At 35.0% G+C, this 13,956-nt stretch overlaps 1 protein-coding gene across 1 annotated transcript in view; it reads right to left on the minus strand.

Moving 5' to 3' along the window:
- Positions 1 to 3,062: 3,062 nt before the first annotated feature.
- LOC126411226 (beta-glucuronidase-like) overlaps positions 3,063 to 13,956 on the minus strand; it is a 136,423-nt gene continuing 125,529 nt past the window's right edge. Inside the window, exons 12-13 of the mRNA XM_050081349.1 lie at positions 10,810 to 10,948; positions 3,063 to 3,366 (exon numbers count right to left, since the gene is read on the minus strand). Of these exons, the coding sequence (XP_049937306.1) occupies positions 3,197 to 3,366; positions 10,810 to 10,948 (309 nt within the window). The 3' untranslated portion in view covers positions 3,063 to 3,196. The remainder of the gene's footprint in view (positions 3,367 to 10,809; positions 10,949 to 13,956) is intronic.

A 13,956-nucleotide genomic window follows, 5' to 3' on the forward strand; every position in this document is an offset into this window, starting at 1 on the left:
ACACACACACACACACACACACACACACACACACACACACACACACACACACACACACACACACACACTGGTGATCTCTGGGCCATTTTTCTGTACTGCAACTTCCCAATTGCTATCCTGAAAAAATGAGTCAGCATCCTTCCGTAACGACTGAGATGTTGAGCTCAGAAAGAGGAAGAGGTGTTAGCATTGTGCTATGTACAGCTTGGGGGTAAGTATTTCTAGAAAGGAAAAGGAAGGAAAAAAAAACATAAATTGAAGGTATTATGTGGATTGTTGGATATCTCATAATCATTATTATTATTATTTATTTGTATAGCATTCTTTATTAAATCCCTACTCTGTTTTACCTAAGTAATCATTCAATGTATAAAATGTATTGCATAACAAGTACTTTTTAGCTGTCTTTTTAAATAAATGTATTTTGGCATTTTTTAAATCTCTTTTTGTAATTTGTTGCACAGTTTTATTCCTTGGTAGAAAATGCTGTTTTGAGTTTTATGTTTATTTTTTCTTGGTAAATGTAAGTTGAGTCTATCTCTTGTTGCATGGTCATGGACAGAGTTGTTTGTGCAGTAATTACCAATGTTATTTTTGATGTGTGCAACTGACTGGTAAATGTATTCACATGGAGCAGTTAAAATCCCCAGTGTTCTGAACAGATCTTTACAATGAGCTCGATTAGTATTTTTGGTTATTATTCTTATGACTCTTTTCTGGAGTTTGAAAATTGTGTTCATAGTTTGTGCATTTGTTCCCCCAAAAAGAATTCCATAGCTAGGAATTGAGTGTACATATGAATAATATGTAACTAAAAGACACTGCATGTTACACACTGATGATAGGATTCCAAGGGCATAACATGCTGATGACAATCTGTTTGCAAGTACCTTTGTGTGTTCACACCACTTCAACTGAGAATCAATATTCATATTGATTAACAAAAAAAAAAAAAATAGTTTTTGACAATCAGAAATGTTGAGAGATATATACATATGAGAAATGTATAATTTAAGCAAGGAAACTAGCCCAAGTCTGCGCAAAATATATACGGTATTGAACATTTTGGTTGACATGCAATATTTCCAAAGGGGCAAGGTTCATTACAAGTTACAGCATTCAGATACCAGATAAGTTTACACTTGAAGAGCTCTCCTGCCCTGTTCTGTCATACTTTGACAAGTTACTATGTAACATCTACAAGTACATGTAGCTGTGTGCAGAATTTAGTTTGAATTTTAGTTTAGTTATGCCCATGTTTTATTATTCGTCTTCTTTCTTTTGTTAAAGAGAATGTTTGGTGATGACTTTCTAAGTAATTTGAACAAATTGTAATGCCATTTGTGTAACCACAAGCTGGAAAAATACAATAAAAGAATTTCGTTCACAAGACAGTCGCTGTGCCAAGTCTATAAAACTTCTGTTCAGCTCCATTTAAGGCAATGATTGAAACCTATGCTCAGCAGACTATTATAACTTTCTCTTATTTTACATATATTTGTACAATCTTGCTTGCTTTTCTTGCAAAAAATACACAAACACATAATCCAGGCACAAAATCTTAACAAATGTATGTAAGTTAGATTATATATCAGACAGTATCCACATGTGGGGATCCTGTATCCTCTCACCTCTAAATATTTATGACATTTTATGACTTTTTGTAAGTTTATTGATTAGCGTTACCAATGAGTACATGTTAATTTATCACAGCTACTACTATGGTAGCTATGTCCAGCATTTCAGAGAAAATGTTGCCCACTGATAATTTTTTTAATGTATGACCACTGTTCCATGCACGTTCTTGGTATAGGACTTGAGTAGCAAGTGGACAGTGGTGATAGTGAGTCGGTATGGTTGGCATTACTCATTAATGTATCCAAGATATTTATTCATGCAGTGTTGTTACGGTCTTAAAGTTTCAGTGTGAACTGATTAATGTTGTAATAGGGCATACAGAACATTGCTAAATCTTAGAGTAGTTAGAACAGTTTGAAATGATTACTGTGACAATAAACAATAAAGATAGTGATCCACCAGTAACTGTTATCAACTGAACCTTTCATGGTCCACTTTCTAAAAAAAATCAGGAAAAGAAAGTATATAATTAGAACCATTAGGTGAAGAGGAGGAATACAGCATCTACCGATGTGATGAAATGGGGATCACATAAAGCTACAATGGGGCATATTAGTGCAGAGCCATTTTTTAATCTGGAACTATGGCAGGTCATGACAAGTTCACTTGAAACTGATCAACTCATTGGCAATGCACAAGCTGTTTACAACGAATGTGTTCTCATACTTCACCAAAAGGCCAAAAAAGTGGAACTCCTTTGAATCAAAGACGAAATGATATAGAGAAATTTTTTTGAACTGCGTAAGGAAAAAATGTACACATATGGGCTCAAATAGATCTCACTTTCAAGGCAACACCACTAACTACAAATGCTTGGTAGGTAAAAAAAAAATAAAGCATCATTTTTGTTTCACTTGTGCTAGATGTTGTAAATAACTTCTTTACAAAGTTCAAGAATGTGTTCGCAGTAAACTGCTTCCCACTGCCACAAAGGTGATGCATTTTGGTGGAATTTGCAATTGATAAAGTTCCTTAGTAATAAAAGGAGGCTCATTTATTTTTTATCGTGGTTGTATACTAACATCAATTCCAATAATTCCTTACCTCTCATTAGTTCATAAATCTTCATCTTGCATTCTGCACTAGTCATTTCAGCTTTCTATCTGTCCACCCTCCATCCAAACACTCAAATACAGCCAACATTGCGCAGTTGCATACGTCAAGATTTGTTTGTGTGTGTCGGTGTGTTTTTCAATTACAAGAAGAACAAAAGCAGCTTCAATTTTATGATGATTAAGGCTGTCTATGTACCATCCATTACTCACTTTTATCATGTGAGTATTTGTTCATTGTTTCCACTTACAAGTTATATTGGTTTCTGTATTAAGAGCAATTATGTTCCTCACTTGCCCCCCCCCCCTCCCCCCAAGTGAATACAAGCATAAGAAATAGTAACTGAATAAAGGTAGCATGAAAAAGATATATTACATGTAAAAGTTTTATTTTCAGATAGATGGTGTCATTTTATAACTGCTTTAGTAAATAAAACACAGAAAAGCATAAACTGAATTACTATAAATATGGATGCAGGTATAGACTGTGATGTGGAAAGTGGCATCTAGTTTTGGCATGTACTGCAGACATATAGGCCAAGATCTTCAGGAAGTGTTACATTGTAATCTTCTCTTGCAAGGGACCAGTAGCGCTCTCTCACCATATATGCTGCCATCTTTGGCTGACGTGCTCTTGTGAAAATTCCTTTCTTGTTTCCACCAACTCGTGTGTATGCTGCAATTATACAATGCTTACTTAAGTAGTATTCTTATTTGAATATGTAAATATCACATGTTCATAACCTATATCACTAACCAACTAAAACATCAAATAAATTCAGTGCAAGCTGTCTATTTAATAGCTTCCAGAGGCAACAAAAAATTTTGTCTTAAATGTATCATACAATTATTGATCAAGTTAAAAAATTCAAGATGCTGTCATTATCTACTCATCAAGATGTGTAACCTTACATTAAAGATGTAACACAATAAGTGAAGTATTTAAGTTTTGTAACTGTGTGTTTTTCTTGAAGCAGCACAAGCTCATGCCATGCAAATTGGCTTTGCATTCAGTATTTGAGAGTGGGAGCTCTTAACTGCTTCTATTAAACTTTATGCATAATTTCAAACTTTTTCAAACCTTTTTTCAGTGATACCTCAATAAAATAATGAAAGGAAAAGTTTATCACTTAAAATATTTTTGTTGTTCATGTAGTAAAAATTTGGCTTAATGTATGACATTAATTTCCTACTTCTTTATTAGTAAGCCCATTCACAACACATTCTGCAGACAGCATCCACATTTACCACTGAATGTACATGCAAAATTATATCATTATACAAAACATATGAGGTTCAAGAGATATGACATCAAAAATAGGAAGATCTGTGAAAAATCAGCTTTTATTAAAACTGAGAGTAAATTATGCAGGTTATACTCATTCAGTGTTTGATAATGAGAGCATTTAGGAAATTCCAACAAAATTTAAACATGCTGCTTTATAATATGAATTCTCAGGTTTCCTTTACATTACAGATATACTGGTACAGATCCAAAGTACTGTGTCTGTGACCTGCTAAATGCGGAACCGGCCCTACCACAAACAAGGCAGTAGAACATCAATAACCTGAAGCAGTTGGGGATGGGATGTTTTGGATAAATGATCATTTACAAAAACTGAGTGTTCCTAGAAATATGAAACATCATAACACTGACTGAAACACTAAACTGTACACACACAGTTTGCATCACTTGTCTTACAAATAACACTATCTCTCTCTCTCTCTCTCTCTCTCTCTCTCTCTCTCTCTCTCTCTCTTCTCTCTGTCTCTCATGGAAACACAACTCACACACATGACTGCAGTCACAGGCAACTGAAACCACACACCACAGAGTGTGATTTCATTTGCCTGAGACTGCAGTCATGTGTATGTCTTGCGTGTGTGTGTGTTGTTTATTGTTGATGAAGACCTTAATGGCTGAAAGCTTTAATTGTGGGAATCCTTCTGTTGTGCCTACCTGCAACTCAGCATCTCCACCATGTGGTGAGTACCAGCTTTCCTTTTCATAATATTGTTACATTCCATCCTGGATTTTCCATTGTTAGACTACATAGCCTAATTTGAAAAGGTCAACATGGACATAAAAGTAAACATACAGTTTAGGAAAATAAGTCCAAAAGAGGTTTTTTCTTCAAAACTGAAATTCATTTCTTTCCTTCTAAATCTCAGAAACTTTGTAAAGTTAGCACTTGGAGAACATCAGATTTTCCTTTCTGTTTTAACAACTCTATCCAAAGTAATAAAAGTTTTCCTAAGGAGATAGTTCTTCTGTAGCTTGGTCATTGTTACTAGTCTCTTCTCCATTGCTGCAAGGGACCTGATAGTTGGTGACACTGGCAGTTATTTCATTATCTGTTAATATTTGATACCTGGGTCATGAATTTCATATATAAACTTTGTGTTCTGCCTTAGTCTTGAATATTTTCCTGATTGAACTCTTCAAACCCTGCATATTATTTAGCCAGCCCAGCTCGTCTGGATACCATTCAGCTTTCTAATTGCTAACTTAATAGTAGATCCAGATGAGGAAATGGAAATGTTATTGAAATCCACAAATCTCAAGACTGTTGCATATTCAGTTATGTTTTTGTTAGGTTACTGCACTTGAGCAATACTGCTGGATATCAGTGTATTATGTGGATAGCTATTTATCTATGTATAATTTAAGTAGATGGAACATGGACTGGAGATAAATAGTAGTTCATTCAACATGTAAGTACAAGTACAGTGTTTGTACTACAACTCTGCTGTAGTACAAACATTGTACTTGCACTTGCACTAATCTGGTGTAGCCTACATTATTGACATTAGCCTACTTTCAAAACTAATTTTTCAGCCTGTTTCAATGAAAGCACAGCTAACAAGTGCTAAATTATATAGATAACAATGAGGCGACAATACCCATACATGTTAAACACATTTCAATTTCATAAAATTAATTATTTATACTTGCCAAAATTAAACATTGGGCAATCCCATTATTTTAGTATCAGAATTTTGTTCACTTTTTCATGCCTGCAAGATTGTTGGTGGGTTATTCTGTTGGAGCTGATCAGTGGCCTATTTATGTTATGTTTTATACTTGTTGATACCAACAAACCATAGTAGTACTCAATACAAAAAGTACCCAGTGTAGCTGGTACACTCAGACAGACAGATCCCTTGACACTGGGACATTGTTTTGAGATCATAAAAATATTTTCTTATCTTTGAGTACATAAATAATAAAGCTATACCTAATTTACATTCCCCTATGAAAACGCAAAGATAGAAAATACTAAAATTTAATTTTGGGGAAACATTTAAAATTATTATTGTTATTATTATTATTGTCATTGTTGTTTCTGTAGTCTTCTGGAAGATAACTTGGAAACATTTGTAATGTAAAGTATTAACACTTATAAATCACTGTGAATCCAAACTAATAATCTTTGAAAATAATTATTTTTGCAGTACTAGATTTGTATCTTTGATGCACTATTGATCTTTGTACTTTTTGACATTTAAGTAGCAGTATATATTTGGAGCAAAGTGATACATGTTGGTTGAATTTGTCACACATATTTGTGCAGTTGTGAGTAACAATGATAGACTGAAGAAAAGTGGAATTATTATGTTTACAACACCATCAAATTTTATTAGTCATATTAATATCCAGTGCAGAAGTTGGACCTACATATCCTACTGCAACCAATAGCAATGAGTAATACTTCAAAACAACAGAGCCTACAAAATGAAGAAACCATAATGGACTTCAACAAAAGAGTTATTTCAGACTAACTACTTTTAATAATTATTATCCATTTGACTATGTGAACTCTGATGTTTTTCATTTATTCTTCAGCACTTTAAAACGTGGAGAAACCCAATCCAAACCACATCATTGTATAAATAGGTTTGAGGAGACATTTTTAAGTTTTGATGAAATTAAGTATCTGAAGAGTTGGAAAACATTGAAGTATCTGGTGCAGTTACTAAGGTGTGCTTCAAAGAAATGTTATAACCTCTTATCTACCTGATTAATTGCAGCTTTAGAGAAAACATGTATCCAACTGTTCTAAACATCACTGTTGTGAAACAACTACACAAAAAGTGAAGTAAGGAACATCACTAATTCCCTACCTTAGTAAGATATTCAAAATTATTATCCTGTCAAGCTTAGTGCCTTTGCCGGCCAGAGTGGCCGAGCAGTTCTAGGCGCTACAGTCTGGAACCTCACGAACGCTACGTTCACAGGTTCGAATCCTGCCTCAGGCATGGATGTGTGTGATGTCCTTAGGTTAGTTAGGTTTAAGTAGTTCTAAGTTCTAGGGGATTGATGACCTCAGGAGTTAAGTCCCCTAGTGCTCAGAGCCATTTGAACCATTTAGTGCCTTTTTCAGAAAACACAAACTGCTTATAGGCTGTCAGCATGGCTTCAGAAAAGTAAGAAGTACAACCACTGCAGTTACACATTTATTCCATAGTGTATACTGTCTGTTTGGCCAGAGGACACCAATTGTTGGTATATTTTTAGATCTGACAAAAGCATTGAACAAGGTAAAACATCTCTTTAAAAAACTGATTTTATATTACGTGGGGAATCCACTAATGCTTCTTACAGCAACATGCCTGTTGAATCATAAGCAATGCACCAAACTGACATACCAAGAAACAGTGTATTAGGGCTCAATCCTTGTTCCCTTTCTCTTGCTTATATATATTAACAACATTGCAAAACACATAAACTTCCACATTGTAAGCTATGCAGATGAATCCTAAATCATTGCTGTGGTAGAGGATATTAGAAGCTAGAATCTTTCACTAATAGTAAGGTTACAGAATTAACAGCATACTTCAACAATCAGGGTCTTCAGTAAAATGTAAACAAATCTCAATTACTGGCATTTAAAACTGGCAGTTTTTACCACACCAGCGTAAATTATGTATGTGACATCTTGGCAGCAGAAACTGAGAGCTGTAAATTTCTGGTTGTTGATACAAATATGTGATGGACAAACCACATTAACTTTGTATGTGAAAAAGTCAATGTAAGTTTACATCTCCATAGCTCATGAAGGTAGTTCCTAGTAAAACATTAGAAATAATTTACTGTGGAACAATTTACATCTTTCTCAACTATGGGATTGAATTGCAGAGCTGTATACCTGATGTCCACTTAAAAAGAATATTGCTATTATACAAAGAAGCAATAAGACATATATATGGGATAGGCCATAGAGAATACTGTTGTGAAGTGTTTGTGCAGCACCAGTACTTAACAAAATATTTTAATGCTTATTTAAATCACTTAATTATTTTTACAAGTCAACCAAAGTTATCTAGTAGAGCAATGTATAAGCCATAACACTAGAAGAAAACATAGCTACTTTCAGAAAAGGACCAAATTAAAAATGACAAAAAGAATCTTATATATCAATGGTTTGATTTGGCTTAACAAACTACCAAACTATCTAAGAACATGTAAGGTGTCTGACATAAATTTAAGATAAATTTAAAATCTTTTTGGATAGAGAAATGTTTATATTTGTTTAAAAAATACTAAGACATGGGTTGTGATATGAACTAGTATCATATAAATCATAAAGTAATAAAGATGTAAAATACATATAAGATCAACAGTTGTAGTATGCTACATATTTTACAAATGTAGTAATTCTCATAATATTACTTCCGGCATTTCCAAAAGGCAGCATTATGCTGGCTCCATGCAAAAAAATGTAAATAAATTAATAAATATATGACTATACAAAAAGACTATTACAGACATTCAAGATGATGATAAAATTCTGTAGGATGATAGACAGTCTTTATCCACCATAAGACTATCTACCTATATAGAAAATGGAAAAAATAAATGGTCAGAATTTAGTGTGGAAATGTTTCAAAATCTTAACCTCACCAGGTAGGCCTACTTTGTTGCCATTTTTTTCTGAGCATATGAGGTCTGTTAGAAAAGTATCCTCAATTTGGCTGGGTAAAAAAACTGGTTTACCTGGAGCATGGGACACAAAATCACCCTCGAAGTAGTTCCCTTAGGCCCCACACACTTCTGCCAGTGCTGCTGCCATTCTTGGAGGCATGCCAAAAGAGACTCTTTCAGTTATTAATTTAGATCAGCTGTCGTTGCTGCCATAATGTCCTCTCTTGTCTGAAATCACATCCCTTTCAATGGTCTCTTGAGTTTGGGGAAAAGCCAAAAGCCACAGGGCGGCATGTCAGGAGAGTAAGGAGGCTGCTGAAGCACAGGAATCTGGTATTTTGCCAAAAAAGTCTGAATCATGTGCAAAGAAAGTGCCAGAGCATTGCCATGATGGAGAAACCAATTCCTTGTTGACTGCAAGTCTTGGGGGGTGCATGGCATCATGTAGGTAACAGAGGACATCCCCAAAGCACTCTTTGGTGCTTGTTTGACCCTGTGGTGCATACTCATGATGTACCACACTGCAGGATACAAAGAAAGCAGTCATCATCACTATGGCATTGTTGTGCACTTGGTGGGCCTTCTTTGGTGTTCTGAGATGACTATTATTTGATTTCCAGGCTATTCCCACACACCCAGGTCCTGTCACCAGTGACTACAGTGTTCATGAAGTTGGCTGTCACTGTTTGTGGAGTCCAGCATGTCCTGTGAGAATTCAACATGAAGTTGCTTTTACTCCAGTGTCAGTAGCTTTGTCTTAAGTTTTGTTGACATTCTCTTCATGCACAAATGTTTGGTCACAATGGAATGTGTCAAAAAAGTTCTGATGTTCACCTTTTGCTATTTCTCTAATAATCACACAATAGTCCAACACCACCACAGTGTTTTCTTTGGCAACGACCTGGTCATTTCAGCATGTTGATGGCCAACCAGAGCACGACTTGCTCTCCACCAACGTGCAGCCATCTTTAAGCTGGTTGTACCATTCCATAATCTGTGTGATGCAATATCATTGTTACTGAAGGCTGTCGGAATCTTTCAAATGGTTTCCACTTGGCTATCACCCAGTTTCTCACATAATTTAATGCAGTAGAGCTGCTCCAGTCATTCCGTCTTTTCCCTTGCAGCAAAAAACTGACACGAGCACTACATACTACATCACTCAACTTCTGATTGCCAGCAACTGATGCTATCAACAGCTGGGAAAAAATTCATAGATGAGCGTGAAGGTTCAAGGTCAGCTCATGCAAATACGCTAGATTCAAATCCATCAGGTGTTTGCAAAAAAAGAAATAAGGTCGGTTACTTTTCTAACAAACATTCTGCACCTTTGTGAAGTTGATATAAGGACATGTATCACTCCATCCACAAGTTAAAAACTTTTGTAAGAAAAGAACTAATTTTTCTGTCTCACACTAGGCCACTTTAGTAACTATGAATACTAATAGTGAGGTGAAATCTTTGAGTGACCATTTCATTATTGTATAGCATTAAAATAAATGTGTTAAGTGTGTAATGTTATACAGACGTTCAAGGACTTGTTAAAATACTTAAAACTACAAGAAATCAAAAGGGAGAAAGTGAAGAAGCACAGTACTGACTTTTTTCCCCAAATAAGGTACAACATTGGAATTAATATCACTGGTACTAGCATGCAGCCATTGTGACACCAATATGCAAATGTAGATTTCACTTTGTTTATAACAATAAATTAGCAACTCTCCTTATTAAAAACAATGAAATTATGTAAGTGAGAGAGTGTGGAGAAGCAACAGAAAATCTTAATATAAATACACAGACATTGTTTTGTGATGTTTTGTGGTAACATACACAAGGATAAATTGTAACCAGATAATTAGCAAAAAGAAACATAGAAATGATCTCTTCCTAATTTGTGATTTTGATAACAATCTAATAAATGTGTACACAAGTTAGCAGGCAAAGTTTAAAGAAATCATTTTTGAGATATATATAAAGAGAAAAATGTTAATTAAGAGATCAGCAGTCGAGAACACAAAGATCAAATGCATGAGAGAGGCAGAAAAGATTTAGTTAGTTATTAGATATTTTAGAAGAATGAAAAACTAACAAGGACTAAGTAATATATCAGCTAAAAATTTTCTAATTCAAATTCTGTACCTAAATATGCATGGATGCTTCAGCATATTCTTAATACTGCTGTTAATTACTTACTTTGAGCAGTCTTGAAATCAGCGAAATTCCATATCATCTCTCCAACAAAATATCCTGTTTCTCTGAGTCTGTCAAAAGCCTTGAAGAACTCAGAAAACATAACTTCTTGGTATTCTTCTGACCATATGTAATCAGGTAACTGCATTAAAGAAAAACTGAAATTATTGTTTGAAGAATGTTACAAATTAGTTTTATATTGTAAAAACAGTTTCCTATGTCTGTTTACTTTGTTCTTCCATTATCTCCATGTGATCACCAAGTGTTCATGAAAACTGAAAATGCTATGGAACAATGAAAGCATAGGGGAGAATTGGGCACATTGAACCATAAAAAAATATTTCTCCATGTTACTCATCCAATAATTTTATTACAGAGTTGTGATTTACAGATGTTACAGTTTAATCGTTCAAGTATCAAATGGCCTTATATGATTGCATTGTCATTAATTGTGTTTTAGCTACACACCTTCGAAGAAAATTTGGTAAATGGTTCATTGTGCCCCACATGTGGAGTACAATGAACCACTTTAAACAGGTTCATTGAAAGAACATATTTAGCATACAAAGTAAGTGTAATGTACTTTAAACATAATGTTTACATATATTCCACGTGTGAATCATATAATTAAATTTTTAGGCACACAGTCATGTAAATTATTTTGGAATTACCGAACATCAATGGACTTGAAGCTGATTCCAGATTTTAAATATGATTTTTGTCTCTTTCTCACACCATCAGTAGCAGGTCATGGAAGCATGTAAAGTATGTTGCTAGCTGGAACAAAAGCTTCATCCTTTACCTGAGGAAAATAAAACTTCCCTCCCATTTTTTTCACTTTTTCTCAAAAATGACACCTGATAGTCCCATGCGTCATCCTTTGGTTTCAAAATCTTCCCCACATAGTAAACCGGTGTTTTGTTTTCCGGTTCAAGTTTGGTGAAAATGAAACCATCTGTTTCTGGTAATTTGTCCAAGTCTTCAAAGTTGTACTCAGATTCACCAGGCACATCCACATTGGCATCGCTCTCTTCATAATGCGCCTCACTAATGTAGTCATCTGATTCCTGCTCATAAAGCTTCTGGTTGACCTTTTTACTGGGATGTTTTGTGGATTGCAACAAATCTTTCTCCAGTGTATCAGCTGCAATTTAACTTCGTCCTCTCTCACGTTTATTGCTCTTCTTTCTGTTCTCTGCTTTTGGATATCCTTGAATTATTTCAGGAGAAACTCCATTAGGAAAAGCTGTTTGGGTGTTAAGCACTGCGGATGGTCTTGCTTGCTGCAGATCTTGTGACTGGCTGGCATCGACTGAGGCTTTTCCTGCAGATTGTGCATCCTTGATATGATGGAGAGAATTAACATCTGAAGTTGTTCTGTTTGCCTCCACGACACTTTCTATTACTTCACTGACCATAAAGTCTTCGTCAGTGAAGGTGTCTTCATCAAATGGAAATATTCCACATTTCTTGAAAGCTGAACGTATGTTAGTGGGTGTCATTGATCTGTCTTGAGCAATTTTGAGTAATAAGTTCCCTTGAATGAAGAGATCACTCCTACACGTAGAGGCTGCAGTTTGTTTGAGGTATGTGGGCGTATAGTTAGCATAACCACCCCATTGGCTTTTGCTACATCTGTTACCTCAATTGACAGATGGCTTTCATGATTGTCTAAAATTAGAAGCACAGGACTGTCTCTGCTACTAGTGAATTTGTGGATGAAATGTTTCATGACATCCAAAAAAAGTTCGCCTTTCATCCAGCTAGTCTTTGTTGCTAATCCCAGGGTGCCTGTTGGTGCATTACCAGTTCTTATCATATGTTGTTTAAAATGTACTCGAGGAAATATCATTGCTGGGGGCAGGAAAGTACCACCTGCACTGATTATGCAACAGGTGGTCACTAAGACACCACATTCTCCACTAGTAGTTTCAGAAATCTGTTTACTTCCATTTTGTGCCACTGCCTTTGGAAGTCTATCTGGTACAGTTGAGGTACTGGTTTCATCCAGATTGAAAACCCTTGTACCATCAGCGAAAGTAGGGTATCTCTGGTAAAGGTCTTTCAAGTTTTTGAAGAAATTCAAAACAGTATACTATTTATATTATTTTGATCCAACATCAACTGATTACAAAAAAAGGTTTTTTTTGTTCCAGTCTTCTGGATAAGTCAGAGCCTTACTTACTAGGGTTACAAATTATTGGCTGGCACTTTTATCTACACAACTTTTTCTAAATTTAGTTGAGAGAACAGACTTACATATATGGATTATACATAAAAAAATTGTTATTGCCATACTTAGATTAAGGAATCTACAGTTTGTAACACAGTATTCATATCTGACATTCAAATATTTACAATTTGTGACACAGTCTAAGACCTGAGATTACATATATTTTTAGATAGATGGTCTTCCATCATACGAGTGTACTAAATCTAGAAACTCATCTATTGAATATACAGGATTGTTTAGGAGCCATAATTTTAATTTCATTTTTAGTTTTGTAATGGGCAATTTGGAGATATTAGGATGGAAGCAATTCAGTAGTTTTATGCCTGCATAGTGAGGGCTTTTCTCATAAAGTGTTGTTCTATGAGAGATGATGTGGAGTCTCTCTCTACCTCTAGTGTTGTGATCGTGTATTTCTTTATTAAGTGTTTTGTTACTGTTTACTTCCATAATGATTATCTTCAGCGCATACAGGTTATGAACAGTTAGTATTTTAAATTCTTTAAACAAATTTCTGCAGGACTCCCTGGCACATTTCTTTCCCATAATTATAAGTACCTTCTTTTGTAAGGTATGTACACTTTTCATATTACCTTTACTGCTGGATCCCCATACCTCTATCCCATAGCTTAGATGGGATTCAAATAGTGCAAAATATATTTGCCTCAGAGTGGTGATGTTGCAAAAAGGTGTCAGTTTTCTTAGGACATATATGGTAGTGCATAGCTTTTTGCAAATGTCATTTACATGATCAGGCCAGTTTAACTCTGCATCTAATGTCAAGGGAAGAAATTTGGTCGAATATTGTTTTTTAATGTATTCGTCACCCATTAAGATTTGGTTTTCATGAGTTTTTTGCCTCCCAAGATCAAATTCAATATAGGCAGATTTATTTGTGTTTAATTTTGGTTTGTTTCCAT

Source organism: Schistocerca serialis, chromosome 1 (assembly GCF_023864345.2).
Source record: "Schistocerca serialis cubense isolate TAMUIC-IGC-003099 chromosome 1, iqSchSeri2.2, whole genome shotgun sequence".
In the NCBI taxonomy this organism is placed as follows: Eukaryota; Metazoa; Arthropoda; class Insecta; order Orthoptera; family Acrididae; genus Schistocerca; species Schistocerca serialis.